General features: G+C 20.9%; 1 protein-coding gene and 1 long non-coding RNA gene across 2 annotated transcripts; one reads left to right on the forward strand and one right to left on the reverse strand.

Moving 5' to 3' along the window:
* Positions 1–296: 296 nt before the first annotated feature.
* On the reverse strand, positions 297–8,722 carry LOC128963763 (legumain-like). Its single transcript, XM_054310284.1, has 7 exons — positions 8,523–8,722; positions 2,191–2,344; positions 1,948–2,142; positions 990–1,104; positions 760–879; positions 562–681; positions 297–475 (listed from the first exon to the last, which is right to left on the reverse strand). Exons 1-7 carry the CDS (start codon positions 8,720–8,722, stop codon positions 297–299), a joined length of 1,083 nt encoding a protein of 360 aa, XP_054166259.1.
* A 2,426-nt stretch (positions 8,723–11,148) lies between these two features.
* Positions 11,149–12,113, forward strand: LOC128964006 (uncharacterized). The gene is made up of 4 exons (XR_008484671.1): positions 11,149–11,225; positions 11,412–11,441; positions 11,812–11,862; positions 12,021–12,113. It is a non-coding gene; the product is annotated as an uncharacterized LOC128964006 (long non-coding RNA).
* The last annotated feature ends 8,744 nt before the right edge of the window (positions 12,114–20,857 follow it).

A 20,857-nucleotide genomic window follows, 5' to 3' on the forward strand; every position in this document is an offset into this window, starting at 1 on the left:
CTTTTTAAATTAAAATAATATTATTTATAATCATAATAAAAGACAATTTTTTTATTTGATGTAACAAACAAAAATAAATAAATATTTTTTTGTATAAATTTTTGTTTAATCAAATCTAAAAATTATTTATTATTTTTTTTAGCTATTATACTGTATATATTGTAAATCAATAACAAAAAAAATATATAAGTTTATTACTACAACTAAACACACAACTAATTTATTATTAAAAATTATTTTCAAAATCTTAGTATAATTTCATTGTTAATTTTTTTCAATAACAACCTGACTAAATATTATTTTGGACCAGCTAGAAAATATGATACTGGTAATTTAGCAATGGATAAATCGCCATATTGCATTACATGCGATTTATTAGTATGACTGCGTATATAATCATATTGTTGTTGTAATGTCTCCGTATAGATGTCCATATGTTCCCAATTGTCTAGCCAACTATTACTATAGTATGAACCTAGATAGATTTTATTTTTTTAAAAAATTAAATTTAATAATAATTAAATATTATATTATAGTATTTAATTTTTTTTTAAATATTACCTAGACAAAATGGCCGAATTTTATCGTCACAATACATAAACATACTAGGCTCTTTAGGATTGGCAGCTGTAGTAGCGTAAATGTTGATATTGTTGGGCAAATATTTTTCAAACATTGATCCTAATTTTTATAAAAAATTAATATAAAATAATTATTTTTTAAAAAATTATTTAAAAAATTTTTAAAAAAATTATTAACCAGATTCGCATGATTCCAAATAGAATACTAATTTATTGAACAATTTTCGATCATATAAATCACGTAAGGCTGCATTTAATTCCGCGCCAAATAATTTTGCATGTGGGAATCGTACCTCATCTATATAATTAATAAGAATAATAATAATGATAATTTTTTGTGCTAGCTTAAAGTTTATAATTAGAAAATGCTAAATTTTTTTATTTAATAAAAAATAAAATAAATAATACCTGGACTACCATGGTCAATAAAATAGATGAAAATGTTATCGTTTGGACCGCTTTTGACAACTTTTTTATGATTGCGTTCAAGTGTCCGATCGCCGCGCAGTAGTGCCAAAAATGTCTACAAATATATTTTTTTAAAAATTAATAAATAATATTTATATTTAAAAAAAACATAAAAAATAATACAATATATTAAATTAACTTGTAAAAAAAATAAATATTACTTAGTAATAATATTTTTTTTAATTTAAATTATTAGACACTGTTTTTTCATAGCATATACCCCCAGCAAAATAACTATCTTATACTGGGAAAATATTAATATCTTTTTAAATAATAGACGGATTTTGATAATGTTTGTTTTAAAATAAAGCTTAACTCCCCCGATTGATAAATCAATTAAAAAATTTTACAAAATATTTTATAAATTTACTATAAATTTAAATTAAACTGAAAATTGACAAAAAAAACTTTATAGAATTACGTCAATAAGTCATCACATTCTATAACATTCACCTCTAATTTCTCACCTTTTTCATAGAATTTGCTGGAAATCGCAACTTTTTACTTAAAATTATTTTAAAAATAAATAACTATTTTTTAGTTGATATTTTTTAATTGATTTATCAATCGGGGGAGTTAAGCTTTATTTTAGAACTAACATTATCAAAATCCGTCTATTATTTAAAAAGATATTAACATTTTCCCAGTATAAGATAGTTAATTTGCTGATAGTATATACACTGTATATTATAATGTAATAATATTAATAATATTATAATATTATACAGTATATATACAGTGTATATACAGTATATACATATTATATATACAGTATATATACAGTATTTATACAGTATTTATACAGTATATATACAGTATATATATAGTATATATATATATATATATATATATATACTGTACATCTATAGTATAATTGCTATATATTTTTTATACATACAATAGGATTGACATCATCGCCTATATAATCTTTGGGTACACCATTATAGACATCGGGACCATTGGGTTCATTGATTACAATACCGGGTGTCGGGTTTTGTTTATTATAGGCAATATCATCCGTGTACATTACGATAATATTTTTATCGGGTACACCGTGCGCGCGTGCAGCGTGATATGCACGATAGACATTAGCCTAGTTAATTAATTAATTAATTTTGTTTGTTTTTATTGTTGAGCATACCTGGTCACCATAGTTGGCAATACCAGCACTGCCGGCAACTAATACTATCCAATTGGTACCATTGGTGGCGGTAGTGGTGTGGGTATGGGTGGGTGTGCTGTTAGACTGCAATACTGGTTGCACCGGTAGTATACAAACAACTAATAATAATAAACTAAATAAATATACATTGAATGATAATAACATTTTTTGTTTCAATAAATTTAATTTTACATAAATAAAAATTAATTGTAATTTATTTTAGTTATAAATTATAACTTAGTTATTAAATAGTTTTTTTTATTAAAAAAATAGTTATAACAGGTTTATAATAAGTTTTGTATTTTTTTAATCAAATAATTTTTATCATTATTTTCTTATCATTTATAATTTTAAAAAAAATGTTTTTAAAAATACATGCAATAATTCTCTGAAATATATATATATATACCTGTATATATATACAGTATATATATATATATATATTATTAGATAATTTATTTCTAATTAATAACACAATAATGTGACCTAGGGTGTACTTTAATACTAAAAAACTTAATACTATATTATTATCAAAATCAAAAATCAATTTTCTAATCAATAATTTATTTCAAATACAAAAGAAAACTAAAATAACATTTATAAATACATAATGCATTTTATAATATTACAAAAAAATAAACTAAAAATTATTTTGTAATAATAATACTAATAAATCTAATTGTTTTAATTATTAAAAAATGTATTTAATTTTCAAAAAAATTATTTATTATTAATTAATAAAAAAATATTATTCTTTTAATAGGTTTTGTAAACTACAATATTTTTTAATAAATGTTATTTTTTGTTTTTATTAATATTATGTATAAATATTATTGTTGTGGTAACAAAACCTATTGATTTTTGTTGTCATAAAGTTTTAATACTAACTAACATTATTAAACGTTTAGTTTTACATACAATAAATCAATATATTATATATAGTTTATATTATTAATAGTTATTTACTTAAAAAAAATTATAACAAAAATTGAGACAAAAATTATTTGTATGTTTTAAAATTGATATTAAAATGTTATTTATAGATCATATTTAATTAAAAATGATATTAATCTTAATTATTTCAACTGTAAATTTTATTTTATAATTAATTTTTTCAAAAATTTTAAATACTGTATAAACATTTATATTTTAAATATTTTTAGTTTTATACATTTTGAAAAATAATAATATAATGTACTTAATAAAAATTATTATATTTTTTTATCAATAAAGTACTAACAACTCTAATGTATAACATATTTAATAAACTTATCTAAAATAATTGATAACTAATAACAATTATTTCTAATACAAAAAACATAAAAATTGATTATTTTGTTTTTAATATAAAGATAATTATAGTCACTATTTTTTATAAACAAAAATAAATGTCAAATATAATTAATTTTGTTATTGGTATAATTAAATTATTTATAGTAGTTTTTTACTAATAAAATAATATAAAAACTATTATATTTTTATCTCTAAAAATCAAATTTACTATTGATTTTTATATTATTATTAATAATAATAAACATTTATTATTTTACTTTAATAACATTTATATAACTTTAAATAAACTTAAATAATAGTGTTTATATATTAATATATTGTTTTTTATATGTTTAAATGCAACAGTTGATTAAAATGTTTTTAATTAAAAAGTTAGTTAGGAAAATTAATTATATATAAGATACAGATAAATCATATTATTTAATAAATTATTTTTACCATAAAATTTAGTTTCATAAAAATAATGTTAATAAAAAAAATAAATTCAATAATACAGTAAATAAACATTTAAATGCAATATAATCTATAAGACAGTATTAACTATAAAAACTATTTAAAAAAATAGTAAAAACTATTAAAATAAATAGTAAAAACTATTAAAATAAATAGTAAAAACTATTAAAAAAATAATAAAAACTATTAAAATAAATAGTAAAAACTATTAAAAAAATAATAAAAACTATTAAAAAAATAGTAAAAACTATTAAAAAAATAGTAAAAACTATTAAAATAAATAGTAAAAACTATTAAAAAATAATAAAAACTATTAAAAAAATAGTAAAAACTATTAAAAAATAGTAAAAACTATTAAAAAAATAGTAAAAACTATTAAAAAATAGTAAAAACTATTAAAAAAAATAGTAAAAACTACTTTTTCTACAAACTTTCAAAATATATTATTTTTGTTTAAAAATATCCAATAATAATTTGACAAATTTGAATTAATTTTTTTTTGACAAAAATGAAACTCAATTATTATAATATAATAATCATAATCACTTGTATCAGTGGATGTCTGTATCAATTGTATTCAATAAGTTTCGTATACTTTCAATACGAAACCACAACAAACGTTAAGATATACTCCGAGAGGCTAGCATTGCCAGCTGTAACCGTATGTCTGGATAAACGTACACTAATCAGACCAGACATACGTCAACAATACTATCGTTTAAATAAAAATAATAATCAAATATTTGACATGGATAAATTTAATTCAAATCTAACAATTGGCCAACAATTTGAATCGTTGTATCAATTGGATCACGTGGTTAGCTATCGTAATTTTATTGATTTGATGCAATCACACACAATTACGTCCGATTTTAATGTTAGTATTGATTCAGAAAACTATTGTTTTACAACATTTAGCCAATTGGATAATGAGCCTGATCAATTTTATTCGCCAGATATTGTAAATGGACAATGGCTATTGCAAGTAGATATTTCAAAACAGGTACTATTGCTAGATGGTCCAGGTACAATTAAATTGTTTATGCATCACCCGCAACAATATATAACTAGTTTATCATATTCGAAATTTTTTATCAAACTAAATACCCTGACCATAAAATCAATGAATATTATTGACTTAGAATATAATTATGTCCAAATGAAACATACAAACAATGTATTAATGAAAAATCTTAGAAAAACAAAATGCAATAAATTTAATACGCGTGACGAATGTATTGCCAATTGTCTATATTGGCAAACGTATCCCATCGACAATAAATATCCAGATTTATTGTTAGCCTATAATCAAACAAATAATTTGCTAAAATATTTTAGCCTAGAATTTGATCTGGGTTATTTAAGTAAACAATGTATTGATTATTGTTCAAATTATGGCCAATGTTCCAGTCATTATTATATACTAACTGTTAAACCTAGCGATGTCGGTCTACTAAACAATAATTCCGATAATTTGACGTTATTTGTGGACATTCCACGCGAACCTGACGTTATTTATGAGGTATCGACTAAAACTACTGTCGATGAATTTCTATGTCTAGTGGCCAGTATATTGTCCATATGGTTTGGTTTTTCAATAACCATGTTTGGCCAGTTATGTCAACGCCAATCGACTATTGTCTACAATTATTTTAGCCAACAAAACGATACGAAAACAAACAAACCCCTATTTATTAATACGTTAAAAATTAACAATAAAATTAACAATAATACTAATGTTACTTATGATTCGACAAATAGTCGACATGATAATTATCTAGTTAAACATAAATATTAGCTAGTTAAATTATTGACATATTTTGTTTATTAATAGAATAAAAATTTAATTTTTTTAATTTATTWTTTTTTTTGATAATTTTGTATTTATAATAGAAACAAGTTTATAATGTTTAATGTGTATATTTTTTAAGTTATTAAAATCTTATAATATATTATTTAGTTTAAAATATTTTATTAGTTATCTATCAATAAATAACTAAATTTTTGTTTACTGTAGAAACTTTTAAAAATATATTTAATTTCTATTTAAATAAATATTATTCATTTTAACAATTGATAAATTACTTTATTTTCGTAAATAGATATGTTTAACAATAAATAAACTTTTGTGTAATAACAACAACAAACTAATATATCAATTAAATAATGACAAATGTCATATAAAATATAATAAATTAAGTTTTATTGAATATAATGATGATTAATTTATATAAATATATATACAATACAAAAAATATATAAATATAATGTTAGAAAATATTTTATTAAAAAAATATAACATATTGATTGATTATTATATGTTTAATAGATATTATAATTTATTTATAAATAGTATTTTATTACTAGTTATTTAAAACTATAATTACTTTGTTGTTTAGCAAATCAAAGTTTTATTTCAATAATTAATTAATTAATTACAATCACTTTTTTCTCTTTTTAACTAAAACATAATTATGCATGTTAATATTTTAACTTTAATTATTAATTTGCTATTAATTAGTGCTATATTGTATCAATCGTATAAATTAAGTGCACTATATTTTAGCTACGATTATAGTACCAGTGTCAAATTTCGTCCTAGTCATATATTTAAATTGCCAGCAATTACAATTTGTCTGGATAAATTGAGTTTACTAAACAATGATAAACTAGCTAAATTTTTCAACAATAAAATATCAAACAATAGTAGCCATCAGCGTAAACAATTTGATTTAACACAATTCAATCAATTGTCTATTAGCAAACAATTGAGCATGTTAAAACCAATTGAAAACTTAACTAGATGCAGTGTAATTAAAAATAATAAACTAATTGATTGTTATAAGATTGCTGACTTGAAACTATCGATTGATGGCCATAAATTTTGTTGGACATTATTTACGCAATTGAATAATGAGCCAGGCGAAAATTATATTATCAAATATAATCCACAGTACAAACATTTTTTACATTTTACCTTGCTTAATAATTATCTAGTAGATTCTGATCCAGGTGAAATCAGAAAATTGTTACTAATATTTCATGCACGTGCACAAATAGTTTATAATACGCAAATTAGTAATGCAATCATATTGTACGTTGAAAATAATAACAATAAAAATGATACGTATGTTTCAAATGATATGCAATTTAAACGTACGCGAATATTGTATAAATTTGATGGCAATGATCGGGCAATTTGTACAAAAAAAATTACCATGGTACAATGCGTATGTGAGTGTCAGATTAGACAATTTGTACGCACATACAGTGGTTATCCATTGGATAATTTATATTACGTACGTAATGGCAAATTAGACACGAATATCGATACGTTTCATAATAACAGATCAATGGCTAACAATATTACCAATTATTGTCATCATAAATGTTCAAAAGTTGTCGATTGTGTCCATTATTATCATTCAATAAATCATAGAAAAGTTTTGACAACTAATAATAAAAATAAAAATAATAGTTGTTTTGGTTTCGATATCCGTTTCCCGAGTGAACCGGAAACCGATTACGAGATATCCTATAAGCTATCGTTTGAAGAGTACTTTTGTCTGGTCGGCAGTCTATTCAGTCTTTATTTTGGATTTTCGCTAATCTATTGTTCAAATTATTTACAAAAATTTCTAAATAAATTTACCATGTTCAATAAATATAATTTTATAATATTCAATAACATTGTTAATAATCATATTAGTAATCATAATCAAAATAATATTCATATATCAACTATAAATATAGTTGATACTAATAATAAACAAAATAAAAATAATAATAAATTATTTGTAACAAGATAATTTTAGCAAATAAAAAAACTTTTAAATATGATATAATCATTAATATTTTTTTTAGTTTTAATATATTACAATAATAGTATAATGTTGTAATAGACTTATAAATCAAATATTTAGATTGAATCGATAAAAATATATACAGTATTTAAATGATAGAAAAATAGTTAATATTGTACTAAAATATAAACATTAATACTAAATACTAATTATTTTTCATAATTGTATTTTATATATTTATAGTTTTAATAATAATAATAATAATAATAATAATGATAATAATAATAATAAATCAATACTACTTTCAATTTTACTTATAATAAAATATAATTGTTTTTATTATTTTAAAACTAAAATCTATATATTATAGCAATAATAAAAATTACTGATAATTAACTATATATTATTAATAAAATAATTAATTTTTATATATTATTGTATTAGAAATAATTGATATTTATTATCAATATTTTTTTTAGATAAATGTATTAAAAAATATCATTAAAGTTTATGAATAAATTAAAAGTTTATTTGTATTATATAATGATAAATAAAAAAAATAAATAAAAACATTAGATAGAAATTAATGTGGAAATTGAATTTTTATGATAATTATTATTATAATTAGTAGTAGTAGTAGTAGTAGTAGTCTTATTATAATTATTATTAATAATAAATTTATTATTAGTATTATTAGTATAAATCAACTTTGATATAGTTTGATAGCCGGTATGTATTACAAGCATCAATGATAGGCCAAACCATAGACTCAATATACTGGCCATTAGACACAGAAATTCTGTTAGATATAGTTTAGGCGATTGACGATAGTTTATAGTTGGCAACGATGGAAACATTACCATAAATTGTTGAGTCCTATTATCGTTATTATTGGATTTATTTAGATTATCGACACTAACTGTCGACTGCCATTGATGGCCGACCTGTAATCTATTAACCATTGTATAGAAATCGTAGCGACAATCAGGCGATTCGGTACACCAATCGTTACAATAGACGTAAATCTCATCGGTTAGGGTAGTCATTGTGGAAATTGATGGCCATCGATCGATTGTAGGCTAAATAATCAAACGGATAGCCACCAAATTCAACTATAGTCCTATTTATTTTACACTGGGCTAGACATCCCTGATATGAATGATAGTAGCCGTCGTCACCGTCTCGTCTATTTGAATAGTCAGTGCATTGCGAACGATAGGGTCGGGGCAATAGTTCGATAATTGTTTGCTGATATTCTACATAAGTTCTATCGTATTTCAAGTCTAACATTGTATAGCCCGGGCTTTTAGGTGTTTCCAATCGTCTATAATTGTGATGTATGTTCAACAATAGATCGGTACTGTTTCCAAGCGATAAATCAATTATATAGACCATTGAATCAGCATTTGTACGTTTGGTTGGTTTACTTGAAATAGTATAACGACTATCATCTGATTGTTCGTCTATTATCGACAAACTGTTTGCCAAAAACAATGTCATACAATAATAATTTGAATCGATAGCATAGATTATATCGGATATATAATTACAACTGATTAGATTTGCGTACGAATTATAATAAGTGCCAAATATTGTTTGATTTTCTTGTCGATGGCTATGAAAATATTCAGGCATTTCTACAAAACATTTATCTTTGATCAGCTTATCCGGTATCAACAATGACTGATACTGTTGACTAATAGTCATATTTGTGTTAATCCAATCTAATTCAAGATTATCATCAGCCGTGTTGTTGGTGTTGTTGTTGTAATAGTTATATAAAGACTGTCTGTTTGTAATAAACTCTAATTTATTGAAACATAAACTAATTGCTGGCAATCGTATCGATGATTTCCATTCATAGTTTATATCAGTTATAATTTCGTACATTAAATATAGTCTAATCAATGACGATAAATGTATCAAACAGCCAATTTTGCATGATAATTTTATTAAATGATTAGGCTTAATATATTTTATAATTGATAACATTTTATTAAAATATATACTAGATTATACAACTAGCTCTTATACAGTATATTAAATTATAGTAAACATATTTGTATATAATTTTTATTTAATAAATTACATAAGTATTGATTATGATTATATATATATATATAATAAATATTTAATAGTACTTAAAACAAAACTAAATTTACATGATAATATTAATACATTGTCATATTTGTTAATTAATTGTTTTTATAATATTGTTATTTTTTTAATTTATGTTTTATATGTAGAGAAAGGCAAATAGAAAGTTTCTAATAAATTTCCCTGATTAAGTTTCTAGAAAATTTCTCATGAATAAATTTCTATAGAAACATAACTTTACTGTTATACTATGGGATCCCCATATCTATGGTTATTGGAATTACTATTTTATTGATAATTTTATTATATTATAGTTAAATATATTTAAATATAATTAATTTTAATTTTCAAATTACAAAAATTACAAAATAAAATAAAAAATATTCAAATAACAAAATAAACATGGCAATCCCCTAGAACTTTTTTTAGAAACTTCTAGAAATTTCTCTATTATTTTATAACTATTTCTTTGCTGTTTCTATTTTTTATTGATAATCAAAAATTATTATGTTTTGTAATTTTAGTTTTGTTTTAAGTACTATTAATTATTAGTAATGTAAAAAATATATTCTTATGATAATTAATAATTAATACAATTATTATTAAAAAATAATTTAATTATTTGAAATCAATATTATTAAGCATTTTTTATTAAATAAAAATTAAATATGTAAATTGATTTAGATGTAAAAAGAAAAATATTAATCTATAAACTATAATTATGTATTATTTTTTTTCAATGAAATAATTGTTATATTAATAGATAAATTATTTGTATCTAGTGTTTTAATAATTTATATTGACATAAATATCAATAATATAAAACAATAAAATACATATTAATTAAATTTAGTAATACTTTATTTTTTTAAAATTAATTTATACTAAAATTTAACAAAATATTAATGAGATAATATAGTTAATTTTAAATATACAGTATTTATATATTTATAAATAATAAATATAGTTATAAATAAATAGTTGTATATAAATAAACATATATATATATATTTATACATATATATATATATTAAACATATATATTTAAAATTAATTATTCAGATGTTTAATATATTTTTTATAATAAAAATTACATATAAGTAAAAACATTTATTAGGAGTACGAAAAATCAAATATTATTTTTTATAATTTAATTAATATTTAGTTTGCTATACCTTTATTAAAATATATTTTTAATTAAAATTTATGTACGCAATCATATTATTTAATTAAATAAAAAAACATTTGCTTTTTTATAATACGTATAAATCTAATAATTTATTTTATTTGTCAAGTTTTTAGCCAAAATGTCAAAATCTCAAATATATTATTGTTTTATTTTAGGCATTATTTTGTTTTCCCTAATAGGTAGGATACAATTTTTTTATAATTACTTATATGATAAAAAATTTTGATTACTTATTATTATAAATATATACTGTATATATATATATATATATATATGTAGTATATATAAAAAAAATAATTAGTATATTTGTAATTAAAAATGGACATAAATATTATATATATATATATTATTTTTTAAACTTTTAGAATTATCTGTAAATGTTGACGAAAAGAAAGGTAAGTTAATTTTTTTTTGATAAATTTTATTAACAAAACATTTTTTTTAAGTGTATTAATATCTAATACATTATAGCTTTGTAAAAATAGTTTTAAACTTATAAAAGCAAAATAAATTACAATATTTATAATATGTTTGTGAACTAAATGTGATATTTAATTTTATTAATCTTTTTTTATATTATTTATGATGAAATTAATTTATTCAAATAGATTTAAATTTTTTATTAAAATAATTTATATATATAAGATAGTAGTCATTAAAGCATCTATTTTCTATTATTTTTGATTTATAGATTATATTTTTAATTTTTGTTTATAAATATATTAAATTATATATTAAAATAATATTTGTTGTTGTATAATTTAGAAAATAATCGGAAAAGAACTTATGCTGAAATAATTCGAAAAAATAATCAAGGTATTTTTTTTAATTTAAACTATAATTATTAAATCTATAACTACATAGACATGAAAATAGTATATTTATAGATATCTATAAATTGTATAAATTAATTAAAAAAAATATAAATATTTTAATCATTTAAATAACTTAAAAAAATAATAATTTATAATTAGGTCAATTAAAAATGTTTTGTGAAAAAATAAAGTCTGACTGTTACGATAAAACATTGTATTCATGATAAACAATGTTTGAATAAAACTAAAGAGAAAACCAAAAAATGTAAACAAAATTAATTAACAAACAAAAAATTTTCTAAATTTTATTAATTGTCTAAAAAATTATTTATTTAATTTTATAACTATTTGTTAATATTTTATGTTTTGGTATACTTTAATAAAAATATATTTAGTTTTGACAATATTAAACTTAAAAATATAATTTATTTACACATACAGTATATAATGTCAATATATTCTACTAATACTACTAAATAAAATATACAAATTAATAAACTTTATTAATAATTATAAATATTGAAAAATAAAATAATGAAAATATTGTATTAAAAAAAATAAATTTTGCTGATATAAAATTATATTGATTTTAATGACATTATAGTTTATACAATAAATTGATTTATATATAAAAATTGTAAACAATATTTTTTTTTAATAATTATTAATTAAACCTAAATTTTTATAATAATAATAATAATTGTTTTCTTAGTTAATTATTGTTTTATATAAAAAACTATTATAAAGTTAAAACTTAATAAAATATATATATATTGCAAACAAGCAAAAAAAATATTATATAAATGTATTAAACAGCTAATTGTGCATGATAAATTTATAAAATGTTTATGTTTAATATACTTTTTAGTCTGATAGTCAACATTTTAGATACAACATAATATACAGTATAAGTAAAGTTATAAATAATATATATAGTATTATATATATATATAATTTGTAATAATTAGATATAAAAACAATTAAAATAAAATCGATAATGTAGCATAAAAATAATTTAACAAATAAATTTTAAGCAATATATTTATTTATTTATTTATCAAGTTTTAACTACTATTTAATAACAGTTTTTTATATAAAACAATAATTAAACTAAGAAAAATAATTAGGTTTAATTAATAATTATTTATATAAAAAAAATATTGTTTACAATTTTTATATATAAAACAATTGTTGATACTTGTAGTGTTGATACTATTATTTTATAATTTTACTTAATAACGTATATACAGTATTACGTTGTTAAGTAAAAATGTTGACTTATTTAAAAAATATTAAGCCTAATCATTTAATAAAATTATCATGCACAATTGGCTGTTTGATACACTTAACATCATTGATTAATCTATATTTAATGTATGAAATTATAACCGATGTTAACTATGAATTGCAATCACAGATACGATTGCCAGCTATTAGTCTATGTTTGAATAAAATCGGATTTATTAGACAACGACTATCAATATCAGACAATATGGTTAATAATTTGGACCATTGGATCAATACTAATATGACAATTAGGGAACAGTTTGAAAAACTTCGGACACCTCAGGAGCTGCTGTCGATGGCTAACAATAACTGTTTAGTTGATGAAACTGAATATTTTAGTAGTAAAAGTAGTAGAAAACAAAATAAAAAATCAAATAATAATAATACATATAAACATGGAGTCCTATGCAGTGATATATCGGAAATTACATATGCAATCGATTTTAGTGATTATTGTTTTACACTTTTGGGCCAACAATTTAATGCCGACGGCGGTGGCGGCATCGGCTATGGCATTGGTTACAGTGGTGGTTACCGTCAACCGGAAAGCCGATACACTGTTAGCAACAATCGGGCTAAACGTAGAAATTTTGAATATTTATTAGTACTATTGAATCTATCGATGGGCGACAATACCGATCTAGCGTTGCACATACACCCGGGTGATCGGCGATTGGAAAGTTCCAGTCAGTCGGGGTTTACATTGTTGGACATGAGATACAATTGGACGGCCATCGAGTATCAGCAAACAATTGTCCAACTATTGCCACGACCTTATCGATCACAGTGTACGGACTATCAGACCAGTGCTAGTAGTAGTGGTCGACAACCGTATCATTCATATCAGGGATGTCTAGCCGATTGTAAACGATCGGAAACTCAGGCCCGGTTAATGGGCAGCATATCGGGCGATTATTTAGCCTATAATCGGTCAGTTGATAGAAAATTTGTTGATATATATCAACAAAATTACACAATAATGGATGAAATTAATACCAAATGCAACGATTGGTGTACAGATTCGCCCGATTGTCGACAAGAGTACTATACTATGGTTAATAAATTACAAGTTAGTCAATGGCCACCAAATACTGATACAAATACTAGTGTAGCAAAAAATCGTTTAAATAATTTTATGATACTATTACCGTCGCTACCGATCATTTACTATAGACAGTCACCGAAATTATATTTAACCGAATTTCTGTGTCTAATGGCCAGTATTGTCAGCCTATGGTTTGGCCTATCGTTGGTTATGGCCATTGAAACCGGTTATCAAACTGTTGGCAATTATTTTAGTTTAAAATTTAATAAAATTGAAAATTTTATTATTATAAACAATAATAAAATTACTACTACTATTACTACAACTACTACTACTACTACTACTAATAATAATAATAATATTAATAATAATTATGACGAAAATTCTGTTACTATTATAAATTGATTAAAAATTGCTTAAGTAAATTTTCACTAAAGTTTTAAGTAAAATAAAAATTATATCATTTCTTATAGTTTTTGCTATAATTGAAAGTAATAAAAATTAATTAATATAAAATATTTAGCTTAAAACAACATAATTTTATAGCTAAATAAACTAAATGATATCGTATTTAATTATAATGGTCAAATTAAACTCAATCAATTTTTAGATTACTTAATAATCAAATTAACTTTATTTTAAACGTTTATTTTAAAAATTACTTTATTAATCAAAGTAAGCCTAATCAATTTATGTTAATCAACTAATGTGTCTAGGTGGTTTTCTAATATTAATCATGGGAAGATTAGTTCAATATATTTTAGCTACGATACCAATACTAATGTCCGATTTGAATCAAATGCTAAAATATTAACTTTAATATTAATAAAACTTAATAGCTATATAAATAATTGATAATATTTAAATTAATATAATCTTTTTTATATATATTATTTATTTAGCTTTATTTTTTTAATTATAACATATAATTCAATATTAGATATAATTTTAATCAAAATCTAGATTTAAATTAAATATATTTATGTTTACAACAGGCTTAATGTAAAAACTCCTAATAAAATAAATTAAATATAAATAGCTTAATTAATTAGAAAATATATGAAATTATATTTATAATAAAATAATAATAATAATATTACTATTATATTATTTAATTTAAGTGTTTTTATAATAGAGTATTAATGCTAAAGCTAAATTATTATTGTTAAATTATATATATATAAAGATAAATATATATATTGTACTAATTTTTTTTATTAATTAATATTTTTTATTTACCTAGGATGTATACGATTATTATTAATTTTTAACTTAATATTTTAATAACATTATTTTATATAGTTAATAATGTATTAAATTGAATAAATTATAATGTAATATATTTTAATTGTTGTTGATCATTTTTTTTGCTAATAATATATTTTGTGATAAATAATACTATTTTATAATAAATTCAAATTATTATTATTATATATTTTTTATATCAAATACAATTTTAAAAAAAACAAAAAATTAATAAATTAATCAAATTTTATTTTTAAAAAATTACTATTTATAATAATCAAAAAGTTGTATAATTAAACAAAATATACAAATTAATAAATTCTATTAATAATTATAAATATTGAAAAATATAATAAAAATTTTATTTAAAAAAAACTTATTTAAAAAAATAATATTGATTTTAATTAAATAATAATTTATACAATAAATTGATTTATATATAAAAATTGTAAACAATATTTTTTTTAATAATAATAATAATTGTTTTCTTAGTTTAATTATTGTTTTATATAAAAAACAATTATTAAATAGTAGTTAAAACTTGATAAAAAATAAATAAATATTTTGCAAAAATATTTTTTGTTAAGTTATTATATTTTTCTGTTATATTATCGATTTTATTTTAATTGTTTTTATATCTAATAATTACAAATTATTTATATATATATTTGTAATACTATTTATTATTTATAATTTTACTTAATACTGTATACTACTTTTATACGTTGTTACGTAAAAATGTTGACTTATTTAAATAATATTAAGCCTAATCATTTAATAAAATTATCATGCACAATTGGCTGTTTAATACAATTATCGTCATTGATTAGACTATATTTAATGTACGAAATCATAACCGATGTTAACTATGAATTGCAATCACAGATACGATTGCCAGCTATTAGTCTATGTTTGAATAAAATCCGATTTATTAGACAACGACTATCGATAATACCAGTCGACAATAGGGTTAATAATTGGGAAAATTGGATCAATACTAATATGACAATTAGGGAACAGTTTGATAAACTTGGGTCACCACAGGAGCTGCTGTCGATGGCTAACAATAACTGTTTAGTTGATGAAACTGAATATTTTAGTAGTAAAAGTAGTAGTAGTAGTAGTAATCGACAACAACAACAAAATCAAACATCAAATAATAATAAAAAATATAAACATGGAGTCCTATGCAGTGATATATCGGAAATTGCATATGCAATCGATTTTAGTGATTATTGTTTTACACTTTTGGGCCAACAATTTAATGCCGACGGCAGCGGCGGCGATCGTCAACCGGATAGCCTATTCACTGTTAGCAACAATCGGGCTAAACGTCGAAATTTTGAATATTTATTAGTACTATTGAATCTATCGATGGGCGACAATACCAAACTAGCGGTGCACATACATACCGGTGATCGGCGATTGGAAAGCTCCAAACAGGCCGGGTATCTATTGTTAGACATGAAATACAATTGGACGGCCATCGAGTATCAGCAAACAGTTGTCCAAATATTGCCCCGACCTTATCGATCGCAATGTATGGACTATCAGACCAGTACTAGTAGTAGTAGTAGTAGTCGACCGAAATATCATTCATATCAGGGATGTCTAGCCAATTGTAAACGATTGGAGACTCAGATCAGGTCAATGGGCAGCTTATCGGGTGATTATTTAGCCTATAATCGATCGGTGGATCGAAAATTTGTCGATATATTCAAACTAAATGACACTATAATAGGTGAAATTAATACCAAATGCAACAATTGGTGTACAGAATCGCCCGATTGTCGACAAGAGTACTATACTATGGTTAATAAATTACAAGTTAGTCAATGGCCACCAAATACTAGTGTAGCAAAAAATCCTTTAAATAATTTTATGATACTATTACCGTCGCTACCGATCATTCATTATAGACAGTCACCGAAATTATATTTAACCGAATTTCTATGTCTAATGGCCAGTATTGTCAGCCTATGGTTTGGGCTATCGCTGGTTATGGCCATTGAAACTGGTTATCAAACTGTTGGCAATTATTTTAGTTTAAAATTTAATAAAATTGAAAATTTTATTATTATTAACAATAATAAAAATACTACTACTTCTACTACTACTACTACTACTAATAATAATAATAATAATAGTATTAATAATAATAATAATAATTATTATGACGAAAATTCTATTACTATTATAAATTAATTTTTTATTTTTAAAAAAAATTGTTTTATGTTAAATTATCAAAATTAATATAATTATCACTAGTAATTTAATAAACTCTAAATATAATAGTAAATATATCATTTTGTAATAGTTTTGCAAAATTTAAATATAATAATTAATTAATAAAAAATATTTAGCTTAAAACAACATAATTTTTTATAGTTGATTAATCTAAATGATATTGTATTTAATGATCATGGTGATTTAAATTTTAAAAATAAATTACAAGATAAACTACAAGGCCGAGGTATGTAAAATAATAGCTATTTTTAAAAATGTTTTAAATATGTTTTTTTTATTTATTTATAAATAATTTATTTATTTAATAAAAAATATTTATTTATTATAGTGAATTATTAAAATTATTAATATACAAATTATATAATTAACAATTGAACTAAAAGATATTTAATTAACTAGACCATTAATAATATTAAAAATTTTAAATTTTAAGACTTAAATCTAGATTAAAAATTTTCATGTGTAATAACAGTTTAGTTATATACAGTATTTAAGTTGTATATTTAACATCAGGTTAATATAACAATAACAATAGTTAATAATTTATAAAAATTAAAAGAAAAACAAAATTAATTTTAATTTTGTTTAAAAATTTTGTACTTTTATATTTCTAACATTATCTGACATTGTAAATAATTTTTGATTATTATTATTATTATTATTATTATTATTAGTAACATTAGCATTTGACAATAAAAAATTAAAATAGTAATTATTGTAAATGTTTGGACAATAGGGTTGAACTAGAATTTTTTTGGTAATATTGCTAATCAACTTTCCAAATAATTTTCCAAATATTAACACTGATAAACCAAAATAAAGACTAAGTAGTGAACCAATAAAACACAGATACTCTTCAAACGTTAGCCGAACGGTTAGCTCGTATAGGGTTTCCAGTTCAGTAGGTTTTCTAATATAAATATGATAACCATTAGACAATGAATTATACGATTCTTTACGATAGTTTATTGAATAATAATTTCTAATACATTCAACAATTGSTWTACATTGTTGWTGACATYGACGTTTTATGTCCGTATTGTTTAAATAAAATTGTCCAAAATTKAGCTGGCTCAAATTTTTATATAATGTCGATTGCCATAGATAACCATCCGGATAAGTGGAATTCAATTTGATCCATTCGCTAATAAAACATTGTTGTTGACACTGCAAGTTGGTCATCCTATCCGAGCATTGCCAACTACCGTAACCGTAGCGGCTGCGTCGACTGTATARCTGTTTGCTTGACAGGGCTGAACGTTTATAGTAGACATAGCATGTATTGCTATTGTTCATATATAAACGGAAAGCACCCGGCTGATAGCTTCGATAGATTAGCTCCCGGSGCGAGTGTACGTACAGTGATAGCGATTGTAAATGGAAAATACGTTTACGATATATGTACAGACCGTATACAGTTGACGAGTCAATTGTACGCGGTGCTAGCCTATAAATTTCATCTTGATTATTATTATTATTATTATTATCATCTGGGATCATCCATTGTGAACCAATTGTCCAGCATAGATAATCGGTATCAATGGCCACTCTATAGGGTGCTATACTATCGCAACGTTCATAACGTTTATTATTAATTAGTTTACTATCCATTGATGATTGTTTTGTCCAAATATTACAGTAACTAATATTATCAATTGGATCCAATAATTTTAATTGTTCATCTAATGTATAGATTTGATTAAATTTTTTCTGATCAAATAGACTAGAATTTTCGTAAMCGTTTCCATCTCTAACTGTTTTTTGCTGAAATTTAGCTTGAATATTTTTATCTAATAAATTTTCTTTCAGAGCACATATAGTTAGTGCCGGTATTTTAGCATTTGATTCAAATCKGACATTAGTATTGGTATCGTAACTAAAATATATTGAACTAATTTTCCATGATTGATATAGAAAACCACCTAGACACATTAGTTGAATTAATAAATTGACTATGTTTAGTTTCATTATTATTATTATTATTATTTTAAATAAAAACTATTATTATAACAGCAATACGTTAATACAAGAGTAAAATATTAGTATATATTTTTATAATTATATTAATTCTATTATATATTATATAAAATAATATAACTTTTACTAGTAATTTATTAATATTAATATAAATACAATTATATTAATATAATTGATTATTAATTGAATTAACAAATTGATTAGGTTTAATTTGATAGTTATGATTTAAAATAAAATAAATTATTAATTTTATTGTACWGTATAATAGYAATAGATTTAAGCTATATATAATTTGTTAAATGATTTTTTTAGTTATGCATATTTAACAAATAAWTATAAGTTATTTSWATACTAGACTTTATTGAATACAATTTGATAAATTAAAAAAATATATATATTGTTTTCTAAAATATTTACAATATTGATTTATTTAATTTATTTATTTGCARGTTTATTTATATTRTAAGTTTATAAAAATTAATCWCTWTATTAATTWATTTAACTGTGTAAATAKTTTTTATTAAAATTATTTATTTGATTTATTAAACAAACAAACAAACAAAAAATAAAATACAAATTATTTTTTTTTCTAAAATAAAGTTAATTTGATTATTAAGTAATAAATTAATACATTATTAAAATTATTATTCTTGATATATAATTTTACATTTAATATTTATTATTATATAAAAATATTATTATATTATCAAATAAATATGATAATTATCTTAAATTATTATATATTTTTTAAATAGTTTTACTACTCAATTTAATAAATATTTAATATTGAAAAAAAATTACTTTTTATTAAGTATTTTACATAAGTATTAAGTGTATGTTAAAATAAAAATAAAATAACACAAATCTATTATATTTAACATTTTTTTAAAAAAATAAACTTAAAAATATCTAATCTATATCATCACCTTCATTAAATATAATATAATTTAGTTTATTAAAATATAAAATTATGTTATTTTAAGCTAAATATTTTATAAATATTCGTAATTTTAATAAACAAAAATATTAGAAATGATATAATTTTTTTAAAAAATAATTATCATTACATTATTATAAGTTTATTAATAATTACTAATGAGAGTTAATTTTACTTAAATTAATTTTGAAAATTTAATTAAACAATTTTAATCAATCAATTTATAATTGAAACAGCATTTTTGTCAAAATTATTATT

The sequence above is a fragment of the Oppia nitens genome, unplaced genomic scaffold (genome assembly GCF_028296485.1).
Source record: "Oppia nitens isolate AA-2021 unplaced genomic scaffold, nextdenovo-longstitch-racon4-pilon3 scaffold15_pilon_pilon_pilon, whole genome shotgun sequence".
NCBI classification, from domain to species: Eukaryota; Metazoa; Arthropoda; class Arachnida; order Sarcoptiformes; family Oppiidae; genus Oppia; species Oppia nitens.